Source organism: Ambystoma mexicanum, chromosome 14, assembly GCF_040938575.1.
Source record: "Ambystoma mexicanum isolate Mex_15411 chromosome 14, UKY_AmexF1_1, whole genome shotgun sequence".
NCBI classification, from domain to species: Eukaryota; Metazoa; Chordata; class Amphibia; order Caudata; family Ambystomatidae; genus Ambystoma; species Ambystoma mexicanum.
The window spans coordinates 510,409,631-510,435,198 of NC_090940.1; the positions used below are offsets into that span (position 1 = coordinate 510,409,631).

At 45.4% G+C, this 25,568-nt stretch overlaps 1 protein-coding gene across 1 annotated transcript in view; it reads right to left on the reverse strand.

The window, feature by feature from the left end:
• Positions 1 to 25,568, reverse strand: part of CHGA (chromogranin A) — a 124,895-nt gene that overhangs the window by 61,232 nt on the left and 38,095 nt on the right. The window contains exons 3-4 of the mRNA XM_069637741.1: positions 7,982 to 8,075; positions 4,176 to 4,244 (exon numbers count right to left, since the gene is read on the reverse strand). Coding sequence (XP_069493842.1) covers positions 4,176 to 4,244; positions 7,982 to 8,075 — 163 coding nt within the window. The remainder of the gene's footprint in view (positions 1 to 4,175; positions 4,245 to 7,981; positions 8,076 to 25,568) is intronic.

The following is a 25,568-nucleotide window of genomic DNA, read 5'->3' on the forward strand; positions in this document are numbered from 1 at the left end:
TATTGCAGGAGCGTATGCAAAAGGTACATGTAACCCTGAATAGACAGAGATCTCACATAAGCTGCCTCATAGAATGTAAAAGTGCTCAATTATAGAGGAGTCCAATTGGAAGGAAGGAGAAAACTTCACATTTCATAGCATGAAAAGTGGATGCAGATTAGAAGCTACCAGGAATGCTGTCTATAGCCAGACAGACTGAGATTAGAAGTGAGACATGGTTTTCAAATAGTGTTGCCATTAGAAAACAAAGGAACACGTGCCTATTCTGTGCAATAAATCAATGCTCACTATTATAGTGGAAGCAACACTATAGCCAGTGAAACCACGAGTGAGGTTTTTTTTTGAAGATCATAACCTGAGAAGGAAATCACTCTGAAGGGCTGACAATTTTGAAAGGTTTAGGAATTGCCAATTTTGAGAGGTTAAGCAATACAAGAATGCATGAGATGCCCAGGATCACACAGTGGTCAAGGGGTGTAGCTGGGATTTGTGACAACTCTGCATTTGAACACTTTCTTTTCCAGTTTTTACCATGATCTAAAATCTCATTTTATAAAACTGACTTAGTACACAAATCATATTATGAAACATGCCAATTTTGAAAAGCAAAATATTATAGAAGGGTGTTAAGCAAAATGGGAATCATTCTAGCTTAATTCTCTCCATCATCAAGGGAAGTATATAAGTACCAGCATACCGTTTAATGTGGGGTTTCCTTTGTATTTTAAAGCTTTAAATACTTCCAAAACACTGGCTTGTGAAATTGTCATTTATAAATGTGCAGAAAAACCTTTTGACTTTTACAAAAAAGCAAACCGTTTTTTGTGTCAAACAAGCAGACCTTAAAATATGCTTGCCCGAGGCCTGCAACATCTGGCCTGCTCCCTTCTGTCTACCACCCCTTCCACTCAAATGGCCTACATAAGAAGAAAGATCAAGAAATGGGCTAAACGATGCCACCAACATGCGAGAAGGCAAACCTTACAGAAGACAGCACAGTAATGTAAGAGATATTAAATGATTTGACCAGGATCACTGTATCGTCTGCTGGCAAAGCCAGGATACAAGCATGAATGCTTTGGTTCCACAGTCATGAATTTGGATCCTTATTCACCTCTAGGGTTAACAGTTTATGCTCATCGTGGAGGTGAATGCCTAGGTTTTACAACACCCCATCTGTACAAACCAATTTCCAGACCTCCAGCATGCGGATGACATGTCAGTTTTTATAGCAACCCCTATCTGGTGCAGATACATTGCTGATAATAGCACCTGTTTTTCTGCAAAACCAAGTACATATGAAGGCAGGATTATAAACTTCAGACATTGCAACAGCTCAGCCAGCCTTGCTGGAATTTGCTATTCTAATCTTGCATATGACACATTTCTCTGCAATGGATGCTTCACACCGTGAGCTAACTTCTGAACGATTGTGGCACTCAATCTATCAATATGCATTTCAACTTTGGCTATTGCACATGATCAACATAATTCCCTCAGGAAAGAAGGAATGCTACAGGAGTTGTGCAGTAAGGAACACACAAACTACGTATACCACAGTGAACACAGAAAGCATTACATGATGAATTGATCATGGAAGAATATACTTGTCAAAACAGACAGGCAACAGGTTTACAGCCTCAGCAGCATGCCATAAAATATCCTGACGTGTGCTATTTAAGACTGATGAACAATAGAATCTTACTTCTTTACATCAGGCAGCCTTGTGAGGCCCACTTCCAAGGTGGGGGCCCGGGGCAAGTGCCCCTTTTGCCCCCCCATAAAAACGTCTCTGGCAGAACGAGCTGGGGAGAGGACGAACCCCCAGGCGGGGGCGGGGGATATAGGGTTGAATGGAGAGATCAGCGATTGGATAGTAGGGTCTAGAGGCCTTTCCTGAAGTGTGGGATAGGCCTATGATGTGACTAATAGTACAAACAAAAGACGAGTGGTTTTAAAACACGATAGATTAAAAATAATGTATTAAGTAAAAGTTCCTTTTCCATTCTGTCATTACAGAAAGACTAGTTTTTTTGTCAGCCCCCCCCCCCCCCCCCAATGCGGATGCGATCGGATTGCTGACCGCAAGGCTCTCCTCGCCAGTCCATTTCCGCAGTCGCCCCTATCGTCTTTCTCCAAGTGAATGCTGAAATGCTGACCTGCTCGAGAGGCGGATACAGTGCTGTCTTGCGGAAGTGCAACGGAGCGGGCAGAGAGTAGACGAGTAAGCGATTCCGATGGGAAGGATCGATGCAGGAAGGGCGGAGAGTAAGATGAGCTGGAGTCACGAAAGGACGAGCGCTCCCGTGGAGAATGGGGATACAGGCTGAGCAGGGTCTATATTCCAGGGGAATTGAACATGATCTGCCATTAACTGTAGCATGATCTTTCCTACACCATCCCCCACCTTGCATTTACCCGTTCTTGCTTTCCTCTCCACCAGGTGAGATACCGCGATTGGCAGTTTTGTAAGTGTATTGAAGTTCAGCTCTTCCGGCAGGTCCTTAAGAAAATAGTTTAGGTAAAGCTACTAATAACTAATACTATTACTACTATTCTATTATCTATGCACTTCTACTGCATATTATACATAATATATAGGTGCTGATAGGCGTCCTTAGTGGATGGCTCAATGGTTCTTTCACCACCTAGAGAAGATGAGAGGCGGTAGTCACCTGCTGGAATTAGAGCCCGGCCCCTGAGGGTTATTCCCAGCTGTCTGCAAGGGATGCATTAGTCTGGGAAATTAATTAATAGTTGAAGAAGCATCACAGTGTAGTCTAAAAACAAAGTTGTGTTGTGTTATTGATTATGTGATTGGGGGCCTATAAATGTATCAGGTGCACGAAACTCTGGAATGAACCATCTCGAGTCCCTGATCATTCATGAGCTTGAAAAACACAGACCTATGCTCGCTGCAAAGGGCCCCACCTGAAAACATATTTTTAGGGACACTGTGGAATCAGTCAGGCTGAGAACACAAGGCAGCTGAGAATCTGCACCAGACTGAAGGCCCCTTGACTCTGAAAGCCCTGAAGCTCAAGGAGACCTTGTTATGTGTGGGCGCAGTCAATAGGCTGGCGTCCGAGGACTGGAGGATCCTTGAGTAATAGTACTACTTGAGATTTTTGCTCAAGTAACTAGGGGCATGGCAAGGGATGGATTCAAAGACTAGAGTCCGATCTTGAACTGAATTCCAGCTTAAACGGAAGCCAGTGGGGAGATCTTCTTAGAGGGGAAATATGGCATTGTTCCTGCGTGCCAAAGATCAGGAATTCTGCATTCTGTGCCAATTGCAATTAAATGTATAGTTTACCAGCTTCCCTTACCAATAGACTGTTACTACGTGTAGTCCCTTCTTCCTTTCCATGGACACGTGTTGCATATTGGGAGCAGATGCTTTGGAGACAAGTGTTTGCAGTGCATCCGCTCCCGAAGAGGAGCAAGAAAACAGGTAAGGGAGGGGGGCGGATCACTTACCTCATTCCGTGGCGGGGGGAAGATAAGATGGCAGGGGAAGATGGCAGCCTCGGGGCATGAAGCTGCTCTGAGCGGGGAGATACGAACTCCCCTATACGGTGAAACAGTGAAAGAGAAGCAGGTAAACTACTTCAAGCCACTTAACATTGCTGGTTGGAAGAATGGAAACAGCCTGTAATTTGAGACAACATTTGGCTGCATAAAGACAAGAGGTGTCTATTGAGGCATCCACATCCTCCAGACAAAGCTGATGATCGTCTAGACTAGAGGATCCATGTGATTTGGTTGAATTTATTTCATTGCAGTAGAATTCATTACAATTTTATTTACTGGATGATTTTGCCGCAAATATATGTGTGGGAGACCCCCCACAAGCCCCCTTTAACCTCCCTACATTCATTATTCACCATGAAATATGCTGCGGCAAACACTCCCTGTCCCCATCTGGAGGAGTCAGGAGTGTACTCCACACTCAACACAGCATACAGACCTCACCCAAGCATCCTCCTTCAGTAAAGGAGCGGACATCGGGAACAACGCTACCGCAAGGGCAGAAGGTGGCAACCTTCAGCCATTCGCCGCCGCCAAGCATTCAAACATGAGAGAGAATATCTTGCACAACCCATTTGAATGTAAAACTGCTTCACTGGGTTGGTTCCTGGACCATCCCCCTCTTTTTCAGGGAAGGGCAGTACCTTTTGCGGCCAGTTGCTGGAGCTCTTTCAGAAGGTTCTCGTGCCGGAGGATGGATATGATCCTTTCATCTGCAAGAAAAGAGGCATTCGTTCACTGGTGTCAATTGGGGCATGACAGGGTGGCAATCACTACCTTATGCTTAATGCTTCTGCTGCTTTAAAGCCCAGTAGAGTCCTTTGAAACCTGTAATATAAACCATCTGACTACTCTGGACTTCAGCTATGCTAGTTCTAGTCGCTCGTAGTGTCTGGCTGTTATTAACCACTGTTGACTACTATTTGTATTTGTATTTTATTCATTTTTATAGCGCGCCGGGCCCAAAGGCATCTGGGCGCCTATAAGGTATAGTGCACTATAAGGTATAACATGTACTAGCCCTTCATCAGGGTCACAGATCATGTGAAAGCACTTCCTGTGATATCATAGGGGTCAATGATTAGGTGATATCACTTGGTGAAAGGGCACCACTGTGGTCAATTTTTGTTTCTGCCTGTAAAGATGAAACATGTGCACCCTAAAGATAGTGGTGGGCCATTATACTAGAAAATGAAGAGTTCATACAAGAGGCCAGTGGTCCTGAAAGGACAGAAGGCCTGAAATCACCAATCATGTCACAGTCTCTGCTACAGCCCTGCCAAACACAAAATGTTCTGCTTTGCTGCATGTCAGTTAAGCCCAGTATCCAACAGAAGTGGACTGAACATATCTGAGCAATTGATCAATTGATGTGAAATTCAGTGAAGAAGCTGAGGTCAGTAGGTTCGAGTCCCAACAAGGTTGATTACATTTTTAACCCATCTTTGGTTAACCTAATGCCAATGCATTTATAATTGATGATCTGCTTCACAGTATAAAAAGAATGAACTTGAGATTTGGGGAGCGGTAGAATGAAAGGGTAATGGATGTTACTTGTTTCTGTTGGGAGTTCGTCGATGAGGGAATCTTTGGAACTTTGACATGTGCTTTTGGGGGATCAGAGTCTTAATGTCTTGTGTACCTCCGTGCCTGCTCCATCCTATGCTCCCTAGTCCCTTCACGTGTGCTGCCCTGCCTACTGCCTTTCTTTTGTTTGTTTTTCTTGGTGGAGACCCCCATGGCTCACTGTTCTTTCTGTTTAAATCCAGTGGAACCTTTGATCATGAAAAGAATACTGTGTTCATGAGGGTTGGACTGGCACATTATTAGCCTGGGCACCAATGAAAAAGTGCCCTACAGTCGCCAGTGGCAATTCTGATTAGTACCCACGAGGGAGTTTTTCAGTCAAAGCTTTTGAAAATTGCGCACTCCTTCCCACTACCCCTCAAGCACTCCCTTTTGTAACCCCTCCTCAAAAAGCCATCAGCCAACCCTTCCTGCCTGGCTAACTACTGCCCTATCTGCACTGCTCCCTTCCTGGGCAAACTATTGGAGAAGTTGGCCATTTCCCAACCAATCCACCACACGGAATCTCTTGGCTGTCTCCACGAGCACCAGTCTGGCTTTAGAGTAGCCAAAGGCATGGAAACTGCACTCCTGAGCACCTGTGATAACTTGCTCTCAAACCTCGTCTCCAACTCTCCTTCCGTTCTCCTCCTCAATCTGTCCTTTGCCTTTGACATGGTTAATCATGTCACCATCATAAATCGGCTCTGTGATACCTTGGCATCACAGACCGGGCACTGGATTGGTGGACTTCCTATTGCTCCCAGGTTCAACTAGGCACTTTCCTCTCCTCCACCTCACTCTGTATCTGCTGTGTCTTTCAGGGCTCTATCCTCTCGCCGTGGCTTTTCAACATTTACCTTGCCCCTGTGCCTCCTCTCCTTCCTCTCCGATTCCCGATTGTCTGACTTCAATCCAGGCATGGCGTGCTGCTAACAATCTCTGCTTTAATGCCAGCAAGACTGAGTTCCTTCTCATTGGGACTCCTGCCCCCTCCTTCCCTCACCTTCGTGTGAGGCTAAAAACATGAGTGTTATCTTCGACTCCTCTCTCTCTCTCCTCTTCACCTGATATCACTGACCTTGCCAAGAAGGCCCACTTTCACCTTCATCTCCTCAGAGGCATTCCCCCTTTCTTCACCTTTCCCCAGAAACTCAATGTCTCCAGAGCTCTGGTTCTCTACAAACTGAACTACTGCAACAGCCGCCTCCTTAATCAGCTTCTTTCCTCCTTCCACCCCCTTCATCTAATCCGGAATTGGACTGCAAGACTTGTCCTTGGCTTCAAGTGCAAGGACCGCATCTCTCCAGCGCTCAAATCTCTCCACTGGCTCCCAGTGGCTGCAAGGATTAAATGCAACACCCTCTGCATCATCCACAAGACCTTCTGGGGCCCGCTACATTACATTTTCTCTCCCTAAATACCTTCCTGCTAGAGCCCTTCAGCCTTCTAGCTCCAACTCTCTGCAGATCAGATGTTTTTCAATGCAGAGAGTTGGGGGGGTGTGGTGGTAGATCTCTTTGTTCTCCCTGACCCTCTCCAACTTGAGCCGGATCTACTTAATATACTTAAGTTCTGGAAGATTCTCAAGACCCTCCCTTTCTCCTCTTCCATCCCTCTCCCACTCCTTGCTAACGTCCCCCAGCTGCTGCTACTGGTTGCCTGATCCCTTATGAGTCTTACAGGGCACCAGGCCCTCCTCGACCAGTCAACCACAGCAACCCCAATAACCAGCACTTCCCTCAGCTACCCTTCCCCGACATGCCTGGTCCACCCCGTCCTCACACTTAGTTTACGGCCTCCCTCCTGACTTCCCCTTGCATTTGCCTTCCTGACCTCCCCTAAGCACTTGCCTAGCCCTCGGGGCTCCCCTCTCTACTGTACCTCCCTCACTCCCTACCTCACCCCCCCACTCTCACAGGCCTCCCCCGTCCAGCACTTCTTGTTACTGTACTTGAGTGTCACACGAACTAGCAGGACTGTTCTGTTATCCCCCCTCTGCCCTTTTGGCCTTGTGGCGCTTTGAAACACTATTCCCCCCCCCACCCGTGTTTGCACTGTGGCGCCTGGAAACACTATTTGCACTATCTGTTGTATAAGTGCCTTTCAAATGCTCAATAAATAAATAAACAATGTTAAAGGAGGGCTAGAGACCCAATGCTTGAAAAGAGGACTTGATATACTTAATACATATATGAACAGTGTTAAACGTCGGTCGGTGACCCAATGCTTGAGAGGCGATTTGATATAAATGCAAATAGTGTTCAGAGAGGGTCAGAGACACAACACTTGAAAAGAGGAATTAACACAGTTGTGAACTTTGTCCTGAAAGGGTCAGGCACCCAACATTGAAAACATAGTATCATGGATGAAAGAAAGAGTGAATAGAGAAAGGAAAAGCTGTGGCTGGTTAGTGCACAGCCAAACAGTGATTCTGGCACTCACACCGAGGAAGGAGTTAGAAGCGAAGTAACATCCTGGCAGGAGAGTAAACCAGGAGTGAGCAGTGAAGTAAAATCCTTGCAGGAGAGTAAATAGGAGTGAGAAGAGAAGCAAAGTGATATCCCGGTAGGAGAGCAAACCAAGAGTGAGAGGAGAAGTGAACCCTGTTTATTATTATCTGGAAATAAGTCTATAATCAAAACCTAATATGCCACTATGTCCAAGTCTTAATCTTGATCACTTACAGTGCTTTGGGAATTTAATTGTGTGTCCAAAAGTCAATGAAAATGTCAAGCTCTTATAAAGTGGCTGTTTGCAATATTTACACTACTACAAGAGAACAGTCCCTAAGTAAGTGGCGGGATAGGTGTTTTGGGGTAGGAGGCTGTCATGATGCTGTAAGCATCTAAGCATCTATAGAAAAAGGACAGATCATGCCTACCTTCTCGGAGTGTTTGCAAGCACTCTGGTCTGATGGGCGTTGCTTTGGGCTTTGACAAAGTTGTGGATATGACCTCCAAGAGACACTTCATCACCTGAAAAGAAGCAAAGAAACAATGAATCGTGTGGGAATCCTGCAAAGAAATTCTAAGAACGGCCAGTGTCATGAAGTAGTGGTCTGGTGTTAGTGAAGGTTTCATTTGTAGAGTGCGAGACTATATTTGTATTATTCATATTTAATTTACATTCAGTGTTTATAGTCATTTTAGCATTGGTATTTCCAATGTTTGGAGACTTTACCTTTTATAGATAGTAATAATGCTTTTTTCACGGTAACTTTCTTTGGGGTTACTGCATAGTGCAAATTTGCGCATTGTAGAAATCGGATATAGCGTGACCTATGAACCGAGATACAAAGCTATGACCATTTGTTTTTCAAAGAACAACCACAAACGCTAACATTTTTGGCTTTTCCAATTCATAGTGAACATTTTTTTCGTTGTAGGTTTGTATATGCTGTTACACTTTACACATGAGATAGAAAGGTTTGCCCTTTTCTTTGATCATACTATTTTAAGCAACGGCTACCGTTCATCAATGAACATCTACAAACACAAAAATGATTGGCTTTGCCAATGTTTGTGATTTGCTACTTTTTTATGAGTGATTGCTTGTAGTAATTGATGGTACAAGCATTTGTTTCTTAATGCATATCTAAAAATGTCAACATATAGGCTTTGTCAATGCTTGTTATTTACTAGAAAAGGCAAAGGTGCCAATGCTTGCCATTTCGTACATTTCTGCATAATTGATTGAGCATAGTAACTGAAGCTACAAGTATTTGTCAGTTAAAAACTACAAACACCAAACCTACTAGCTTTTAACAGGTTTCTTATTTCTTTTCATTTTGTATTGCTTTTCTTGTGTTTTTAGGGAATCAACAATAATCAACTTTCATCAAGAAAAGCAGTGTTTGATTATAATTCACTTATGTTAAACCATTCCTTTAACAAATCTAATCTCTTAACAATTCGATTTCACATGTGTCCTTTACCCCTGCCCTTACCCCCTCATTGTTACAGGTGTGATTGGTCATAGTAATTGAAGATACTACCATTTGTTTGCCAATCAACTACACAAATAAGATGTCACCCCTCACATGTATCCGTAGAAAGGTCACCTACTCGAAAAACGGGGTGCATTGTAATATACCAAAAGCACAGAGTAGGGTAGCCTGCCCTCGTATGCCTCCAATCAGTGACACCTCAGTCTGTATAACTACTTTGTTGGATAATAAATCCCTTGGCGCACTCTTTTAAAAGAAAACATGCAATTTGATTGTGTTGCTTCTACATATCTCTCAAAACACATACATAGACAAGGTCATATCCTTAAACAGTTAATTACTATTAATACACATTAAAATTACACCAAACATCACTAATTCAGACCAACAGTGCAAATTACATGAAAGTGCTTGCTTAAAGTGCAACAGTATTTCAATGGACTGTATGTAGGAATTGTATCCTAGTATCCTATTATTGGAAACAAAGTCCAATTGACCTTATTCACCCAGACGTGGACTCCCTGCTCACTGTGCTCAGAGAGGCACAGCTCCACCTCACTGATGAGGCCCAACAAGGCTGAAACACGTGTCTGGGGTTGCCGTTGGTACTCTTGTTCAGAGAGGAATTGCCATAGCATTTCGGTGCTGGACTGCCTATGTGGGTGGGACAAAGACTAATATGCAAATAGTTATTTCCCATCTGTGAAAGGTACAGTGAGCAAAAAGCGTGTGCTGCAAACTCATGGTGGGAAAAAAACCACAGAACAGGTTATCATGCCGTGTTCTTTCAGGAGAGGAGCGCTTGCTACCTTTTTTGAAATATTTCCAACACCAAACGGTAACACCACTCCCCTCAAGTGTGATTACTGTTAGCATCCGGCTGTGTTTTATTTTGGTAACCCGCTTTGCACAGGGAAACAAAGATGGCTGCCATGAGAAGAGCAAAGGGAGCTTTATGAAGAGCTTCTTGTCTCTTGTATGTTCACCAAAAAACGGATGGGCCTTCCCCCTAGGTGGGAGGCCTGTGGAGAGAGGTGGTTGGTAAGTGCTGTTTAATTATTTTCTTGACTACAGTGTGTGGGAGGAAGTTGCTGGATGAGCCCGAAAAAACGTTAGTGCGCCACCTTGGAATGAAAGCTTGTACCAGTAGAAGAAGCCTGTGTCAGGGGTTCGATGAGTGTCTGCCTGGATGCTAATCATATGTAGCTTGAGGGATGGATGTTCATCTAAGTCCAGTTTGTTGCATTATCGCCATGCTCAACATTTTCTATAACAGAATTATTATATATGTTTTTAGATTAAAATCAACAAAGAAAAATATAGACCTATGGAAAATGTACCAAGATTCTTACAGTTGAATCTTCGTCCTTTATAGACCTACTTGTATGAAAGCCTGTGTACACGGGCCAAAGAGCATGAGGAGAGACATTTTCAGAGTGTTAATATGTTATTCCTAAGGCAACAGAACCACGATAGATCCTAAGCCTGCAGCTCCCTCTAGTGGAGCAGTGTGTGCATTTGGGCAGCCTCTACTGCGCATGACGGCTTCTGGCACACATACATCTGGCCTTTTATTATATAAGATGATGAAAACTAAACTAAGCTAAACTCTGGCTTTTTCTCGCATACCTCCTCCCGGGCTCTATTTGGCACTTGATTGAATGGGTGGTCCAGCTCCTGATTTTGTAGCATAATATGCCTTTAAATGATGGAGTTTCTATTAGCACTGCCCCCCTTCTCGTCTCTAGGCACTTCCTTGCCACACAAACCCCCATCACAGGCATCGCAGTGATACACAACCATAGAAGAATCTCAAAAACATGAATGCTTGCGACGGCCAAGACACATCCCTAAAGTTTTAACCTTAAACTATTATGTTCATGCACGCTAAAATCTCTCATTTTGTATTCCCCCCCCCCCCCATCCGCCAGCCATAAATGATGCACAGTGCGGGCCTAATTTTTTTACAGCTGTATCATAGGACATAACCACTTAACAGTGTTTTTTCCACTTGTCAGTTTCAGAAATGATTGGACCGCAGTGCAAGAGACAAGGATCTATCCAGCCCTTGTCATTACAATGAGCTCGGGGGCGATGGAGGCTGCAGGGGGGACCTTCTAATCGAGAATCCTGGATTGCATTACCCAGTGACGCCTTCCTCTACAATGTTGGCCCCATGTGTGTGAAAAGGACATCTGCAGAGGCTGCTTGCCATGCAGCACATCCCTGGTCGCAGCACCGCATTGCAACGTGCCACCTCCCTCGCGAGGAAAAGGGCAGCCACGACGCCGCGCCCGGCCCTAGTCTCTGGTGCTGCATCGGATTCCCATTCAGTCTAGCACGCGCTGCTCCGGTTCACTGCAAAGATGGAGACCAAGGCCTTGTCTGCTTTCATGACATGCATCAAGAAAACATACAATCAGAAATGATAAGATTGAATGCAACCCAGAGAAGTGTTGGCTTAAGTTGGGAGAGGGAAAGGGAGAGAGAGGGAGAGAGACAGCGAGAGGGAGATAGAGAGGGAGGGATGAAGAGAGAGGGAGATGGAGGGAGGGAGGAAGAGAGAGGGGGAGGAAGGGAGAGACAGAGAGAGAAGCGAGAGAGAGCGAGAGAAAGCGAGAGAAAAGAGAGAGCAGAGAGGGGAGAGAGGGAGCGAGAAAGAGAGGGAGCGAGAGAGGGGAGGGAGAGGGAGGGAGAAGGAGGGAGAGGAAGAGAGAGCGAGAGAGGGAGGGGGAGGGTAAGGGGGGGTGAGAGAGGCATAGCCAGAGACAGGGAGAGAGGCAAATAGAGACAGAGCGCGAGAGGAAGGGAGAGGCCTTGTCTGCTTTCATGACATGCCTTAAGAAAACATACAATCATAAATGATAAGATTGAATGCAACCCAGAGAAGTGTTGGCTTAAGTTGGGAGAGGGAAAGGGAGAGAGAGGGAGAGAGACAGCGAGAGGGAGATAGAGAGGGAGGGATGAAGAGAGAGGGAGATGGAGGGAGGGAGGAAGAGAGAGGGGGAGGAAGGGAGAGACAGAGAGAGAAGCGAGAGAGAGCGAGAGAAAGCGAGAGAAAAGAGAGAGCAGAGAGGGGAGAGAGGGAGCGAGAAAGAGAGGGAGCGAGAGAGGGGAGGGAGAGGGAGGGAGAAGGAGGGAGAGGAAGAGAGAGCGAGAGAGGGAGGGGGAGGGTAAGGGGGGGTGAGAGAGGCATAGCCAGAGACAGGGAGAGAGGCAAATAGAGACAGAGCGCGAGAGGAAGGGAGAGGCCTTGTCTGCTTTCATGACATGCCTTAAGAAAACATACAATCATAAATGATAAGATTGAATGCAACCAAGAGAAGTGTTGGCTTAAGTTGGGAGAGGGAAAAGGAGAGCGCGGGATAGCGACAGCAAGAGGGAGATAGAGAGGGAGGGAGGGAGAGGGGAGAGAGGAAGATAGAGGGAGATGGAGGGAGGGAGCTTGAGATAGAGAGAGAGGAAGAGAGAGGGGGAGGGAGGGATGCAACCCAGAGAAGTGTTGGCTTAAATTGGGAGAGGGAAAGGGAGGGAGACGGAGAGAGACAGCGAGAGGGAGATAGAGTGAGAGGGAGGGTGAGGGGAGAGAGGAAGAGAGCGTGAGATGGAGGGAGGGAGCTTGAGATAGAGAGAGAGGAAGAGAGAAGGGGAGGGAAGGAGACAGAGAGAAGCGAGAGAGAAGAGGATGAGAGCGAGAGAAAAGAGAGAAGAGAGAGAGGGAGCGAGAAAGAGAGGGAGCGCGAGAGACGAGAGAGGGGAGGGAGATAGAGAGATAGGGGAGATAGAGGGAGATAGAGAGAGGGGAGAGAGGGTGGGGGAGGGGAAGGGGAGTGAGAGAGGCATAGCCAGAGACAGGGAGAGAGGCAAATAGAGACAGAGCGAGAGAGGAAGGGAGAGGCCTTGTCTGCTTTAATGACATGCATTAAGGAAACATACAATCAGAAATGATAAGATTGAATGCAACCCAGAGTCATTGCCAGCGGCTAAGAAGTGTTGTCTAAAGTTGGGGAAGGGAGAGGGAGACAGAGAGCGAGAGAGAGAGAAGAGAGAGAAGAGGGGAGTGAGAGGGAGGGAGATAGAGAGGGGGAGAGGGAAGAGACGGTGGGAGAGAGAGGGGGAGAGAGAGGGGAGTGAGGGAGAGAGAGAAAGACAGAGAGAGAGGGGGGGGAGAGAGACCAAGAGATGGAGAGAGGGAGGGAGGGAGAGGGGAGAGGAAGAGAGAGGGAGATGGTGGGAGGGAGGGAGATGGAGATAGAGAGAGAGAGAGGGGGAGGGGAGAGAGAGGGGAGGTGAGAGGAGGTGAGAGGGAGAGACAGGGACAGGGAGAGAGGCAGGGAGAGGGGGATGGAGACAGAGCAAGAGAGTAAGGGAGCCGGACAGAGACAGGGAGGAGGAGGGGAGGAGATAGAGTGTGAGAGAGGAAGGGAAGGAGAGGGAGAGGGAGGGGGAGCAGAGGAGAGAGGGGGAGGGGGTTAGGTGGAGGGTAAGGGGGGCGAGAGAGGGAGGGGGGCTTAGAAGGAGGGGAGGAGAGAGAGAGTTAGGGGGAGGAGAGGGAGGGAGGGAGGGAGGGAGAGAGGAGAGGGAGGGGAAGGGGAGGCAAGAGAGAAGCAGAGAGACAGAGAGGGAGATATAGACAGCGAGAGAGGAAGGGAGAGGGAGGGGAGGGAAGGAGAGGGAGAGTGTGGGAGAGGAAGGGAAGGAGAGAGAGAGGGAGGGAGGAGAGAGAGCGAGGAGGAGAGAGGGGGGAGAAAGAGAGGGAGGGAGAGAGGAGAGAGCGTGTGAGAGAGGAAGAGGGATGGGGAGGGGAGGGGAGAGAGAGAGAGAGAGAGAGAGAGAGAGAGAGAGAGAACGCCAAGGCCGTAAAGTGGTTGAGGCTGCTTTTGGTACCATATTAATGGGGCAATATATATATATATATATATATATATATATATATATATATATATATATATATATATATATATATATATAATTTTTTTTAATTATTTTTTTATTACTTGTGTGTAATCACTTTGTGATTTTTACAAGGAAGAACTGATCGTTGTGGTTCTCTATAGACAAAGAGTTGCATACGCTTAACGGTCGAGATCACTTGGCAATATTAATTTGGTCTGGACTGCTCCTTTGTGGGGCTTGATCTGGTTGACTCCCGTCTTCACTAATTGCATAGATGAGATGAAAGCACTTTATTCAAATGCTACCCAGAGAAATTCACATTGGTTTAATAAGGTACATAAATTCGTCCATTTTTGGGTTTGGCATAAAATACAGCATTTCTGCGGTGTGGGCGGTGCGTGGTTTTCCTGACAATAAGCCTGGGGCAGGATTTCACTGCACACCCCCAAGCATGATGAGGCGCCCAAGCCAAACGCAAAGTGCCTTCAGCACCCGCTAGATGTGATGAAAGCCTTTACCACACATGCGAGTGCCAGGCAGCTCCAGAAAAGGCTGTGGGGTCCCATTACAAGTTTAGAGGTAACTGAACAAACAGATGGCAGCAGTGTTACTGCCTGTCGCTCCAGTCTGCCTGCGAGGGTAAACTCACAAGCTGTAGGAATGCTCCCGGGGGTAATGGCACGATTTTCCAATGAAGTCCAAGGCGGCTTCAGAATAGGCACTAATAGAAACTCATAATAAGCCGTCGACGTCACTGTCACCACGAGTTGTAACGGTCCTTGTGTTTGGTGGTATTAGGATATTCAAACTCGCAACGAGGCCCTTTGTCTCACATTTATTTATTTATTTACATAGCACTCCAAACCCGGAGGTATCTATGCAAGGCAGTGATGAGAGGTTTCACAGGTGACGCGCTGCATTGGATAGCTCCACTGCACTGTCCCAGCGCTCTGGTACCCGTTAGAAGACATTTTATTTAAAATTAGATCCAGGTGCACACGCTCAATTTTTAAAAAGCTCTCGATACCCCAGATGTTTCTTTTGCTGTACCTCCCCCCAGCACATATTCCCTCCTGGAATACTGGGCGCTGCCGCTGCATTAAGGAAGTGCCTGAACCCAAACTAAGCACCCTTTGCAATTCCTTACGGGTCCAAAGAGGTACAACTTCTGATCTTTCTACTGACCACAGAGAAGCTTGCTTCCCAGGGGGTCTGCCGCCTATGGCTCTCTGGGTGTTTTGGACTGCAACACCCATCATGCCCAGCCAGCATAGTCAATGGAGGAGGATCATGGGAGTTTTTGTCCAAAACATCTGGAGAGCTAAAGGTTGCAGACCCCTGCCTGCTCTAGCCAGGGGTCTGCCACTAATCCTAGTAAAGGCGCTTTCCACCTACCTAGCTTTCTAGGAACCCAAGTACTGTGGACATGTTTTATACTTGTCAGGTTTTCCCAACAGTGGACCTCCTGCTAGGACCCCTCTCTGCTAGTGTTCCACATCCTCTGCATTGACCTTGGTACTACCTTGGATACCATAGTAGGTTTCTAAGCGACGATCTTGGGATTCAAACCTGTGGTGCTCTGTGTCGTCTTGTTTCCAACTCTCAATCCCCAACACTGTGGATACACAGAGAAACCGATACGATTTAATTAGCACGCAGCCATCTTGGAAAAGTACTAGCTACATTGGTCTTCGCCCTGCAGAAGTACATAACTGGCATGAAACATGTGTCAACAATATAAAGACGACCATTTGGGCTTACTGCACAAAAACAGCCACACTCGCTTGTAGTGGAAAAGGTTGCTTTAATGTGACAGGCCACAGCTCACAAATAACTGCTAACTTGACTTCCTGGCCTTACAGACTAACACAAAATGTTTTAACAACCAAACAAATTTAATAATTAAACACTTTCAATTCCCCCCAATAATTAAATAATTAAATAATGTCCACTTCCTCTCTACCTATCCCTTGGTCCCTACCATCTCTTTACCATCTTCTCAAGGCATCCCGCTTTCTCCCCGGGGCCATGCCCCTCCATCTTCAATACCTGTTCCCCGGGGTAGCCTGTTTGTGCAAACAGCACCACCCCATCATTTCCCACGCTATTCCCCCATTGTGCGTCACTCCCCCCTCATCTAAAGGGGCCATGCCCCGGCAACCGACAACCTCAATACCCTTGAACTCCCCTCTACACCAAACTCCTTCTTCCTATAACCTGCAGCCAGGCTGACCTGCCACATCAGCAACGAAAACTTTACATCATAACTTCCCCAACTAATGCCCCCGGGGTCGGACAGGGACAGGAAATAGGCCGGTCACCCAAAATAAAGTCCCATCCCTCGCCTAAAAAAAGTGGCCCACTGCTCGCCTCACAATCCTTGACCTCTGATAACATCACCGGAAGTGATGTCATTTGACCCAACCCCAAAGTGACATCCCGGGAAGCGATGAAACACGACCTTTCACCCCTTGACAAAACAGAAAGTGGAGTCAAATAGCATTGTTTCTAAGTACACTAAATTACTGTGAATCCAAGCAGACGTCAAAGGCCAAATGATAATGTGTTATTGTATAGCACTTACACTTAAGCTCTTTTTTTATAGAACAAATATGCATACAACATTACCCAACCTGTGTTGGTATTCATTTATCAACCTAAGAAGGAAGAAAGGTTTATGAAGAAAAATAACATTTTTGAAAAAATATATATATATTTTTTTCACATTCTTTTTTTACAAACCGGCACAGGCATAGCAAGAAACCGGCCCCCACACCCCAGGGACGATTTTGACCCGGCCACAGGCCAAAAGGCCAAGGGGCCAATCCGAGCCTGAATGCCCCAGCCTGTCACAAGAAAACTACCAACAAACCCCCCCCACTCCTCCCCCAGCCCTTCATCTCTAAGCAAAAGAACCCATGAACCTCTTGGGGGGGCACAACAAAAAGCTCCTAATAAAAAAAACCACCTCCCCCAATTTGCGCCCTTGCCGACCTTAAAAAGAGGGTGGCCGGGCAGGGACAAACGCTCGTCCTAATCATAGCCTGCTCCCGAACCTTCCCTGCCCCCTTAATTACCCCCGTAGGTGTGCTATGCGCAGGCCAGCTCATTGGGTTTGTCTGCATTGCCCTTAATCACCACCTTTCAAGACCACTTCATTCACACTGGTGATTCTGCTTGTCCAACAAATACTCTTTTATTTTTTATTTATTTAATTTATTTGCATTTTTAAAGCACTCACACAGGCCGCGGGCATCGAGGCGCTGTTACAGGAATTGTTTGTTTTTAGTTGTGTAGTTGTTTTGTCTTAGTTGCGTATTTATAACGCGCTTAAATATCCATTGGTTTCTAAGCGCTGACCCGGGGATCATACCTGTGTTGCTTCGTGTCGTCTTGCTTACAAGACAAGCACGTTGCTGCTGAGCTATCTTCCCGGGACTCTCTTGGGGAACATAGTTGTCTGGCTCATAATCATAGATGTGGGACTCCTACAGTGCGTGAACTGTAAACCCTTACATCAGTATGTATTGATATAGCTCGAGGTCGTGATGTTCACTGAATATATCCTTTCAGGATAAAGAGGGCGATGAAGTGATTAACCCAAGATCACACAAATCGGTCACACGGAGGAGCCCGGATTGAAATTCAGGTCGACAGATTCTACAGCAAATCACTTCGCCAACGGATTCCCACAGGCCAGTGATTTTGCACATTAAGAATTGCTTTTTAACATGGTACATGTGAACAATGAATTGGGTGACCGTCAGGTGCCGTTACCTCTTGCCAGTAACATTTCAGGGCACACACAGGAGTATCGTTACTCACTTCCCTAATGATCTCAGGGTGAGACGGGAGGCGCCATCTTGCTTTGTATCATTACTGGAGTCACGACTCTGAACGACAACCAGGGGTGTTGTTAGGTCTGGAAAAGACCCGGGGCTATGCTAATGTCGGGACTGTCGGGACTGGGGGCTAGCTAGCATTTTGGTTATAGCTCCTGAGATTCTATCCGGGGCTACAACCAAATGACTAGGGGCTATACCCCCCTTAGCCAACCCCTAGCAACGCCTCTGACGACAACACCTATTTTGTTTGGTAGTCAGGGATACCTTTCCGCGTGCTAACAGGCACAGATGACGGTGCGCACTCCAAAGCATTAGAGTCACGTGACTGATGCAATTAGGGCTTAGGATAAACGCTAATCTCCTACTCGGGCAACCCTTGGTTACGTCACCTGACGTCCTTTCCATACATTAACTGATAGGATACAGACACTGGACATCAAGCAAAGGGGGCCATTGTCTTATGTACATGGCCAAGGGATGAAAGGCTTCAGCAATTCAATGTTTGACCCAAGACTACTCCTAAATGTAGCTGCACTCCTGGTTGTAACCTTCACCATGACCCTTAAATGTGTGACAAAGCTAAACCTGATTTGAATTCTATGCTGAGTCCTAACCATAGCTTTAGCACCAGACCTAACCTCAAGCCAACTCTACCAATAACGCTAACTCGAGCCATGATCCTGTTTCTTACCCCTATTGCTATCCACAATGCTCGGTCGCCCTCAAGTCACGCAGTTACCTCTCAGAGAAACTCAGCATCTCTGGCGGACAGTGCACCACCAGGAGCCAGGACACGTGCAGACTTGACATCTGCCGCTGCTAAAAGGAAAGGAAAGGACAGAAAACAAATCTTCTCTGCCCCAAGACTATGGAACCTCCTCCCCATCAGCATCAGACTCACCCCCTATTCCTTTGATTTACCCTGTCCCTGCCCCCACCGCCCCAGTCGTCTTGGATCACAGATGGCCATCCAACTGTTCGCTCATCGTCAAGCAGTCAGTTTGCTTAGAACATGGCGTTCAATGTAATGGTATAAACCTGCATTGCATTGTATCACCATTTATCTCGTCTCCTTCCTAACAACTACTTCCAAAAATGTTTTAAAACTGGCTTTAAAAATGCTCTTTAACCCACTTTTCCCCTCCATCTGAGCCTCTATCTTCTCACTTAGCACCCTGGAAATTAAAAAAAAGGGAACTTCTGGCACTCCCTCTTCCTTGGTGGCCATCTTGTTTGTAGGGGTTTTATGCTGAAAAAAGCTTTGCAGCCCTGTGCGTAGCTTTTTCTTTAAAGGAAAGTGTGTGCCACAGCTAATAGTCTTTGACTTAAGCTTGTGCTGCTATCAGCCTTTGGGAATTCTCACCTCAATTAATTTGGGTGCCCTTTTTGATTGATGAAGTTGGTGGAACCTTGCAAATAAACAAATACCTGTCCTTGGAGCTACACCAATTGGGTGCCTGGTCTGTTTCCTACCATTTGCTCCTGCGAGCAATGAGCAGGTGATGCTTGGATTTTCCTGGTTTCAGGCTGTGGCTTTGTGTTCATTGATTTACACCTTATGAAAGTGTTTGAAGCTTATTTCATCTTGATCCTAGGAGTGGGATTCATTGTCTGTCCTGATTAAGGGGCCGGGACTCAGACTGTGGTCACCCCGTAAACCACTCCGATATTCCCTAATATTCTTAAAGGATTAATCAAGACTTCAGTCGTTTTTAATGGAAAATTCCCTGATCCGAAGGTCTTTTAATGTTGACTGTTAAACACAGGATGACTTTTTGCACACAAAACGTTTGAATTTTTATTGAACATGTTGTTCTTGCAAATGTATCTATTTTTTAACTACAATTCTGGGGTGGATTGTAATTTTCAGTCTTCAAGATTTTTAATCTAGACTGCACTTTGTATGCTTTGTATGAGTTGTTCTTATTAGTTTTGTCTGATTCCCATTTATTTGTTGACCTACCAATATTCTTAGGTTTTGTCATTTATTAGATATTCTCATGAGGAGAAAAACAGCGCCCCGCAGGCATTCCTCTAAACCTCAGAAGTCACTGGTGGTGAGACCATCAGTTTTAGAAGCCAATGCACTTATCAATAAAACTGAGATGTTGTTGGAGGACTTTAGGCAAGATGGGGTAAAAAAACACGTGCTATTTTGAGAACGGATGCTGTCTCAGAACACCCAAGTCTCCCAGTAGCTTGAGGTATAGATGATACAAATGTATCTTCTTGGGCTATGGGTGTTAACTTTCCTACATGTAAACCCCCCACCCCCATCCCGTAAACCCCTTGAGCATTGTGTATTCCGTGTGAGGTGGCCCTGCCCAGACCCCATCACATCAAGCGTAGCCACACTTTTTCTTTGCCCGTCTAAGTACATGTTTGGCTTTACACTTTAATGATGCTAGCATGTTGATACCAGGCCAGTGTAATGGTAATGAAAGAAAGGAGGCTAGTGAAGTACGTAGGATGGCAGAAAACATTAAACTCCATCTATAAGAGTGTAAATGATCCAGAGCTTCTTATTGATCTTACGTCCCCTGTAATCCCTTTTTCTTTTTTTTATTTTACATTTAGTTGAAAATCAACTTTACAAATATACAATTCCATTCAATTCAGTATGTCAAATGTATAATCCCCGTTTCCCTAGGAATTAACCAATAGAGTCTTACACAGGGAGGGGTGCAGAAACATGCTCCCAATCAGGTGGGCCAATTGGAATACCCTTCCTGAAAAGGAATCAACCAAGTCAATTCTTGGAGCTACCTGCAAAAGCATGCATTTTAAATAAAGTGACTAAACTGCTTGTAAATACTGAAGGAAACCAGGAGGTCCTGAAAAAGTAAGATGATACATTGGGTCCGTTTCACCAATGGATGTTGTTCCATCATCAGAGAAGCTATGACAGATGTTTTTAGACCCTCTCCTCCCTAGGACAAGGACCGTGGTGTCCTCAGTGTAAGCTTTGTGAACCACTAATTGGTGACAGGTCTCCTGGCGATTGACTTTAGGACATTTACTCCGATGGGTTCCTATATTGTGATACGAAGGTCACTTAAGCAGTTACCACCAGATGAGAATTATCCTTTACATAATACCCATTTCCGGTATCAATATATCTAATAAAACATTACAGAGTGGTACATTTCAGAGTGGGCCGTAACACTGAAAAACACAGCAAACATTAATTAAATAAATAAAGGGTAGTGGGATAAAGGGGCTACAATGGGTCAGGATGGGGTTGGGGTGGCATTATAATGGTAGAAAAACAGGTGGCTTGTGGGGGGCCCCCCAAATAAAATAATTGGTGTTTTTCGGGATGTTGTCCGTGATTAAATTTACAGTTCTGTAATTGTGGTTGGAAAGATCGCATGTAACCTTCCTTATCTAGTTGTTTGTCTACTGACACTGCCATTACTACTTCTTCCATTACTACATTGGTTTGTATGCTATAAAAACATCACATTACTGTTTCCCTTTTACCAGTTCCTAGTTAAACTCTTACAGTCCCGCAATTGTCCAATCACTTGGTAACTGACAGCATTAGGCTGCATCTATTCAATTTGTGTGTGTCTGTAAGCAGCGTGGCATCCTTCTCCCTGCCTGGGGGATGACCCTCACCTTAGTTTATGTAAGGTTTGTCAAGAAAAGTTATCAATAGTATCCTAGAATATTGCAGCCTTAATTAAAGTGTGGTGATCTGCAGTGGCAAGATTTTGTTAGCCAATTTTCAATTATCTGCTTACAGGAAACCTGGTCATTGGTCACAATTTTATAATCTGGATATCAGTTCTTCGAAACCCCAGCTAATAAGGGAAGAAAGGGCAGACCAAGCCGGGGTTGGGGAGTGAAGGTGAGGGGGAGGTGGCAGTGTGGAACCATTTGAATGTAGGTATCCAAATTGCAAAAATAGAAGTTAAATGCCCAGATCTAATGTGTTTATCCTTTTCTGTGGGGATCTTTTCAAAATGATTCTTTTTAATCTTTTCAGACCTAGGGGAGGGAAAGTGGACATAATTCCAATTGAGACCCTCAATGATCTAGTGACCAAACTGAAATCTTACCACGTTCTAGATGTGGAAGTTTTAGTATTTGGGGATTTTACTGCCCAATATTAGCCTCTATTCACATTGAGGTGCATCGTCGATGAAGAAGACCAAGTTTGTGCTGTTCCAAATTTACTTCACCGCCCCCTTCACAAATTTATCAGAACACCCCCCACATCTCTTCCAAAATGGCTGAGCTTGGGGCACATGCAATTAATGGGTGGTGTTTCAGCGACCAACCCACAAATCCAACCTTTAGGCAGACCTTTTCAAGCTCCCACATTGACTCTAGTCAACTTGGCCAGTTGAGGGTTAGTGCCCAACTGCAGAGTGATAAAGAGAGTGGGGAGCAATCATGATGCAATAGTTTTGGAATTCCTGAAACCTTAAAACATTGCTCACTATTTGGTGAGATCAATATCTGATCTCCTTGTATCTAGTAGCAGGAGGGCTATTAAATAGAACAGAGAAGATGTAACCTATATTATTCCTGGAATTAACTCTGCTCTTACTCCTTTTTTATTTATTATGAGGAGCCAATGCCACTGGAGAGATGGGTACAGGCCAAATGTACCAATTACCTAGCAGCTCCAGTGTCTGCTATGTAAGCAGTACAGGTACTTCATCTCATCATAATCTTAATGATCGTAATACCTGGTTCCATGGTGACTGCAGAGTCACTAAGCAAGCCCTTAACATAGAAATCACAAAATAATAGAAGCAATAGTTAAGTGGTAACCACACTAAGATTCAAATATAAATATTTCACTGAAAGGGGAAAAAAGGAGGCATGTGTGCAAATGTGGAAAGTGTTGCTTTCTGCAGCCAATGTAAAAGACCAACTATAATTCTGACACCTTGTAACATCTGGACGTCTGAGACGGAGCTTACTAGCCCCTTGATGTTGTGATTCAGTCTCAAACATGGTACCAGCTCTTTAGGTTCTTATACGGTGGCTGTGCCAATACTAACCCTGCTGCTGTGTCATCATGCAAAATATATTTAGAATTTAGTGAGATAGAAGTTGCAGCTGCATTTCACACTCAAATATAAAACAAAGCACCGGACCTAGATAAGATACCCATTGACTGCGTTCATATTAGTGTAACTTTCTGGACACCGCTTCGTACCGAGTTTTATAATGACATACATTCCCAGAGGATTGTTCCTATGAGCTAGACCATAGCTGAGATTGTGTGTGTTAATCCAACAACTACCAACCTGTTTCTCTAATTGATAATCTTGCAGAGGTCTTTGGCCAAAAAAACCTTGAAACCTAAAAGGTTAATGAGCCAGAGCAACAGTGCAGAATGTCACACCATTGCTATATCAGACGGTGCAGTGGAAGTGTATCTTCAAAATGGCTGTGTGCCTAGTGTTACGGTCATCCTGTGAACAGAGGATAGCATAGAGACAACGTGCTGGTCTTGGAAGCAAGACCACGCATAGCAACAGAGGTTTGAATCCCGGAACCGCGCGTAGAATCCAAACTCAGGTATGGTATTAGGCACGTTATAAAAAAACAATTAAATAAATACATCCTCATGTACCAGGGGGAAACGCAAGGAGAAAAGGAAAAGCAACCTTTAGAGATTTTTCTGGACCCTAAGAAAAATTGGCACACACAGATGAAAACACAATGTGTTTTATCTAAATGAGGGAACCAAATGTTGCTGCATAGTCATTTCAACAATTGCAGAGATGCACATGGAAGAGGGGCAGGCCTGGATCCCTGTGCATGTGAATGGGCATCCAGAAACAATTGATGCAGTGCTGGCCCTAGAGCAGAAGAAGAGTTCCATTAATGAAAATATGTTTAAAGAAATGCTTGACAGAGAGGAAATACCAAGTTTTAAAATAAAAAATCAACACATTTTTGGTTTGGACAACCCTGAATTGGTGCAATGAATTGTGGGAAGATGCATGTTGAGAATCACAAAAGGCCCCAAAAGCATTAATCACAATGGGCCTCATTATGTGTCCGGCGGTAACCCTGCCGGTGCTACCGGCGGATTGCCGCCAGACCCGCAATCATTTCCTGGGGCCTGATTTCCTGGTGCCACCAGCTCATTATGGGTCCGGCGGTCCTGGAAGTCAGGCGCCGGAACAATTGTACGTCCCCATTCCCATAGAGTCCTATGGGACTTTATGGGAGTGGGGACACGGATTTACCGGCACCGTTGCTAACGGTGCTGGTGCTTCTGTGAAGGGTTTGCCTACCATGACCACTGCGCCCGGCAGGGTAAGACCTGTCAGGCACAGTGGCCACGGCAGGCAAATATGTAGTTTGCCAGTCCAGAAACAAGGGTGCCGGTGAGCTTAGAATGAGGCCCAATGTTTAGATAGTAATTTAAACTCACAATAAATTCTATTTGGGAAATAACATCATGCACAGAATTTGTATGGGTGCTTTGAAACAGTTTTTGCTCATTGTATAAGCACCTAACAAGTGACCAATAAATAAATATGGTTTTAGATTTCTTGAAACAAAATTTGGTCTAGGCTGTGTGGAGCGGCACCTGAATTTGAGAACAAAAGGCAAGCTTACTATTGTGCCCAAATGATGCCATAGGCAGTTGAGCTTCAGGTAAAGAAGGATGTCACTATTTCTGTTTTCACCAGACAATTTGCAATAACATTAAAGTACAGAAAGGCACAACAGATTAAAGGGCCTGGTGCATGTGTGTGCCTCAATGAATCCATTAGACAGCAGGGACCAGAATGTGAATATACACTGCTGGTAGAGATTGGGGAGGCCCCCATTCGGACACTGGTGAATAACAAGGGATGCAAGAACATTCCATTGGAAGGAAATACAGTATTGGAGATGGCAATACAGGAATCCCACTATGCTGCTGATTTAAACAACTCAGTGATCGGGAACATCCCTGAAAGCGATGTAACTTTCCACTGTGAATTACCTGAGTCATTGGATTCTAAACCAAAGGGGATTTTCAGGATACAGGGCCTCATTACGAGGTGGGCGGTAAGGGATTACCGGCACCGTTAAGGGCACCGGTGCCGGTAATCCCTTACCGCCCTACTACGAGTTCCCTTTGCGGGTCCTTCCTTAACGCCTAGTTTTTTAAGGTGTTAAGGACGGGACCCGCAAAGGGACTCTAGAGCTAATAACGGTACCGCAATTTGCGGTACCGTTATTAGCATCTTCCCCATTCCCATTGAGCCCTATGAGGGCTCAAATGGGAATGGGGAATGGCCCTGGGGAATGGGGAATTACCGGTTCCGACAACCTTGGAATGGACCGGTAATTGCTACATTCACCGGGGCAGAGTCGCAACGAGTTTGGAGGCAGCCATGGCGCTAATAGCGCCATGGCTACCTCCAACCTCGTAATGAGGCCCACAGTGTGTGTACCCCAATGAACCAAAAGATGTAATATGTTGCAATCAGGACCATTGCACCCTGTTGAAAATTGATGAATTTGAAAGAAAAGAACAGCAAGGTGAAATGCAGTAGGTTGAAATGGCGGCTAGTGTGCCAAGATACCAGAGGGTGGCGACTCTCCAAAGAGACACTGCCACACAGCTAGAGGAAAGTACACAAGGCCCTCATTTGGAGGACTTCCCAGAATTCTCTAAAATGGTAGGGGAACATATTAAAGGTGCTTGCACAAATGAAGAGGAAATGGACCAATTAAGAATTTATTTTACGGAGTTCAATGAGGTATTTGCTAAAGACGCCTATGATTGCATGCTTACCGACTTGCATGTTGCC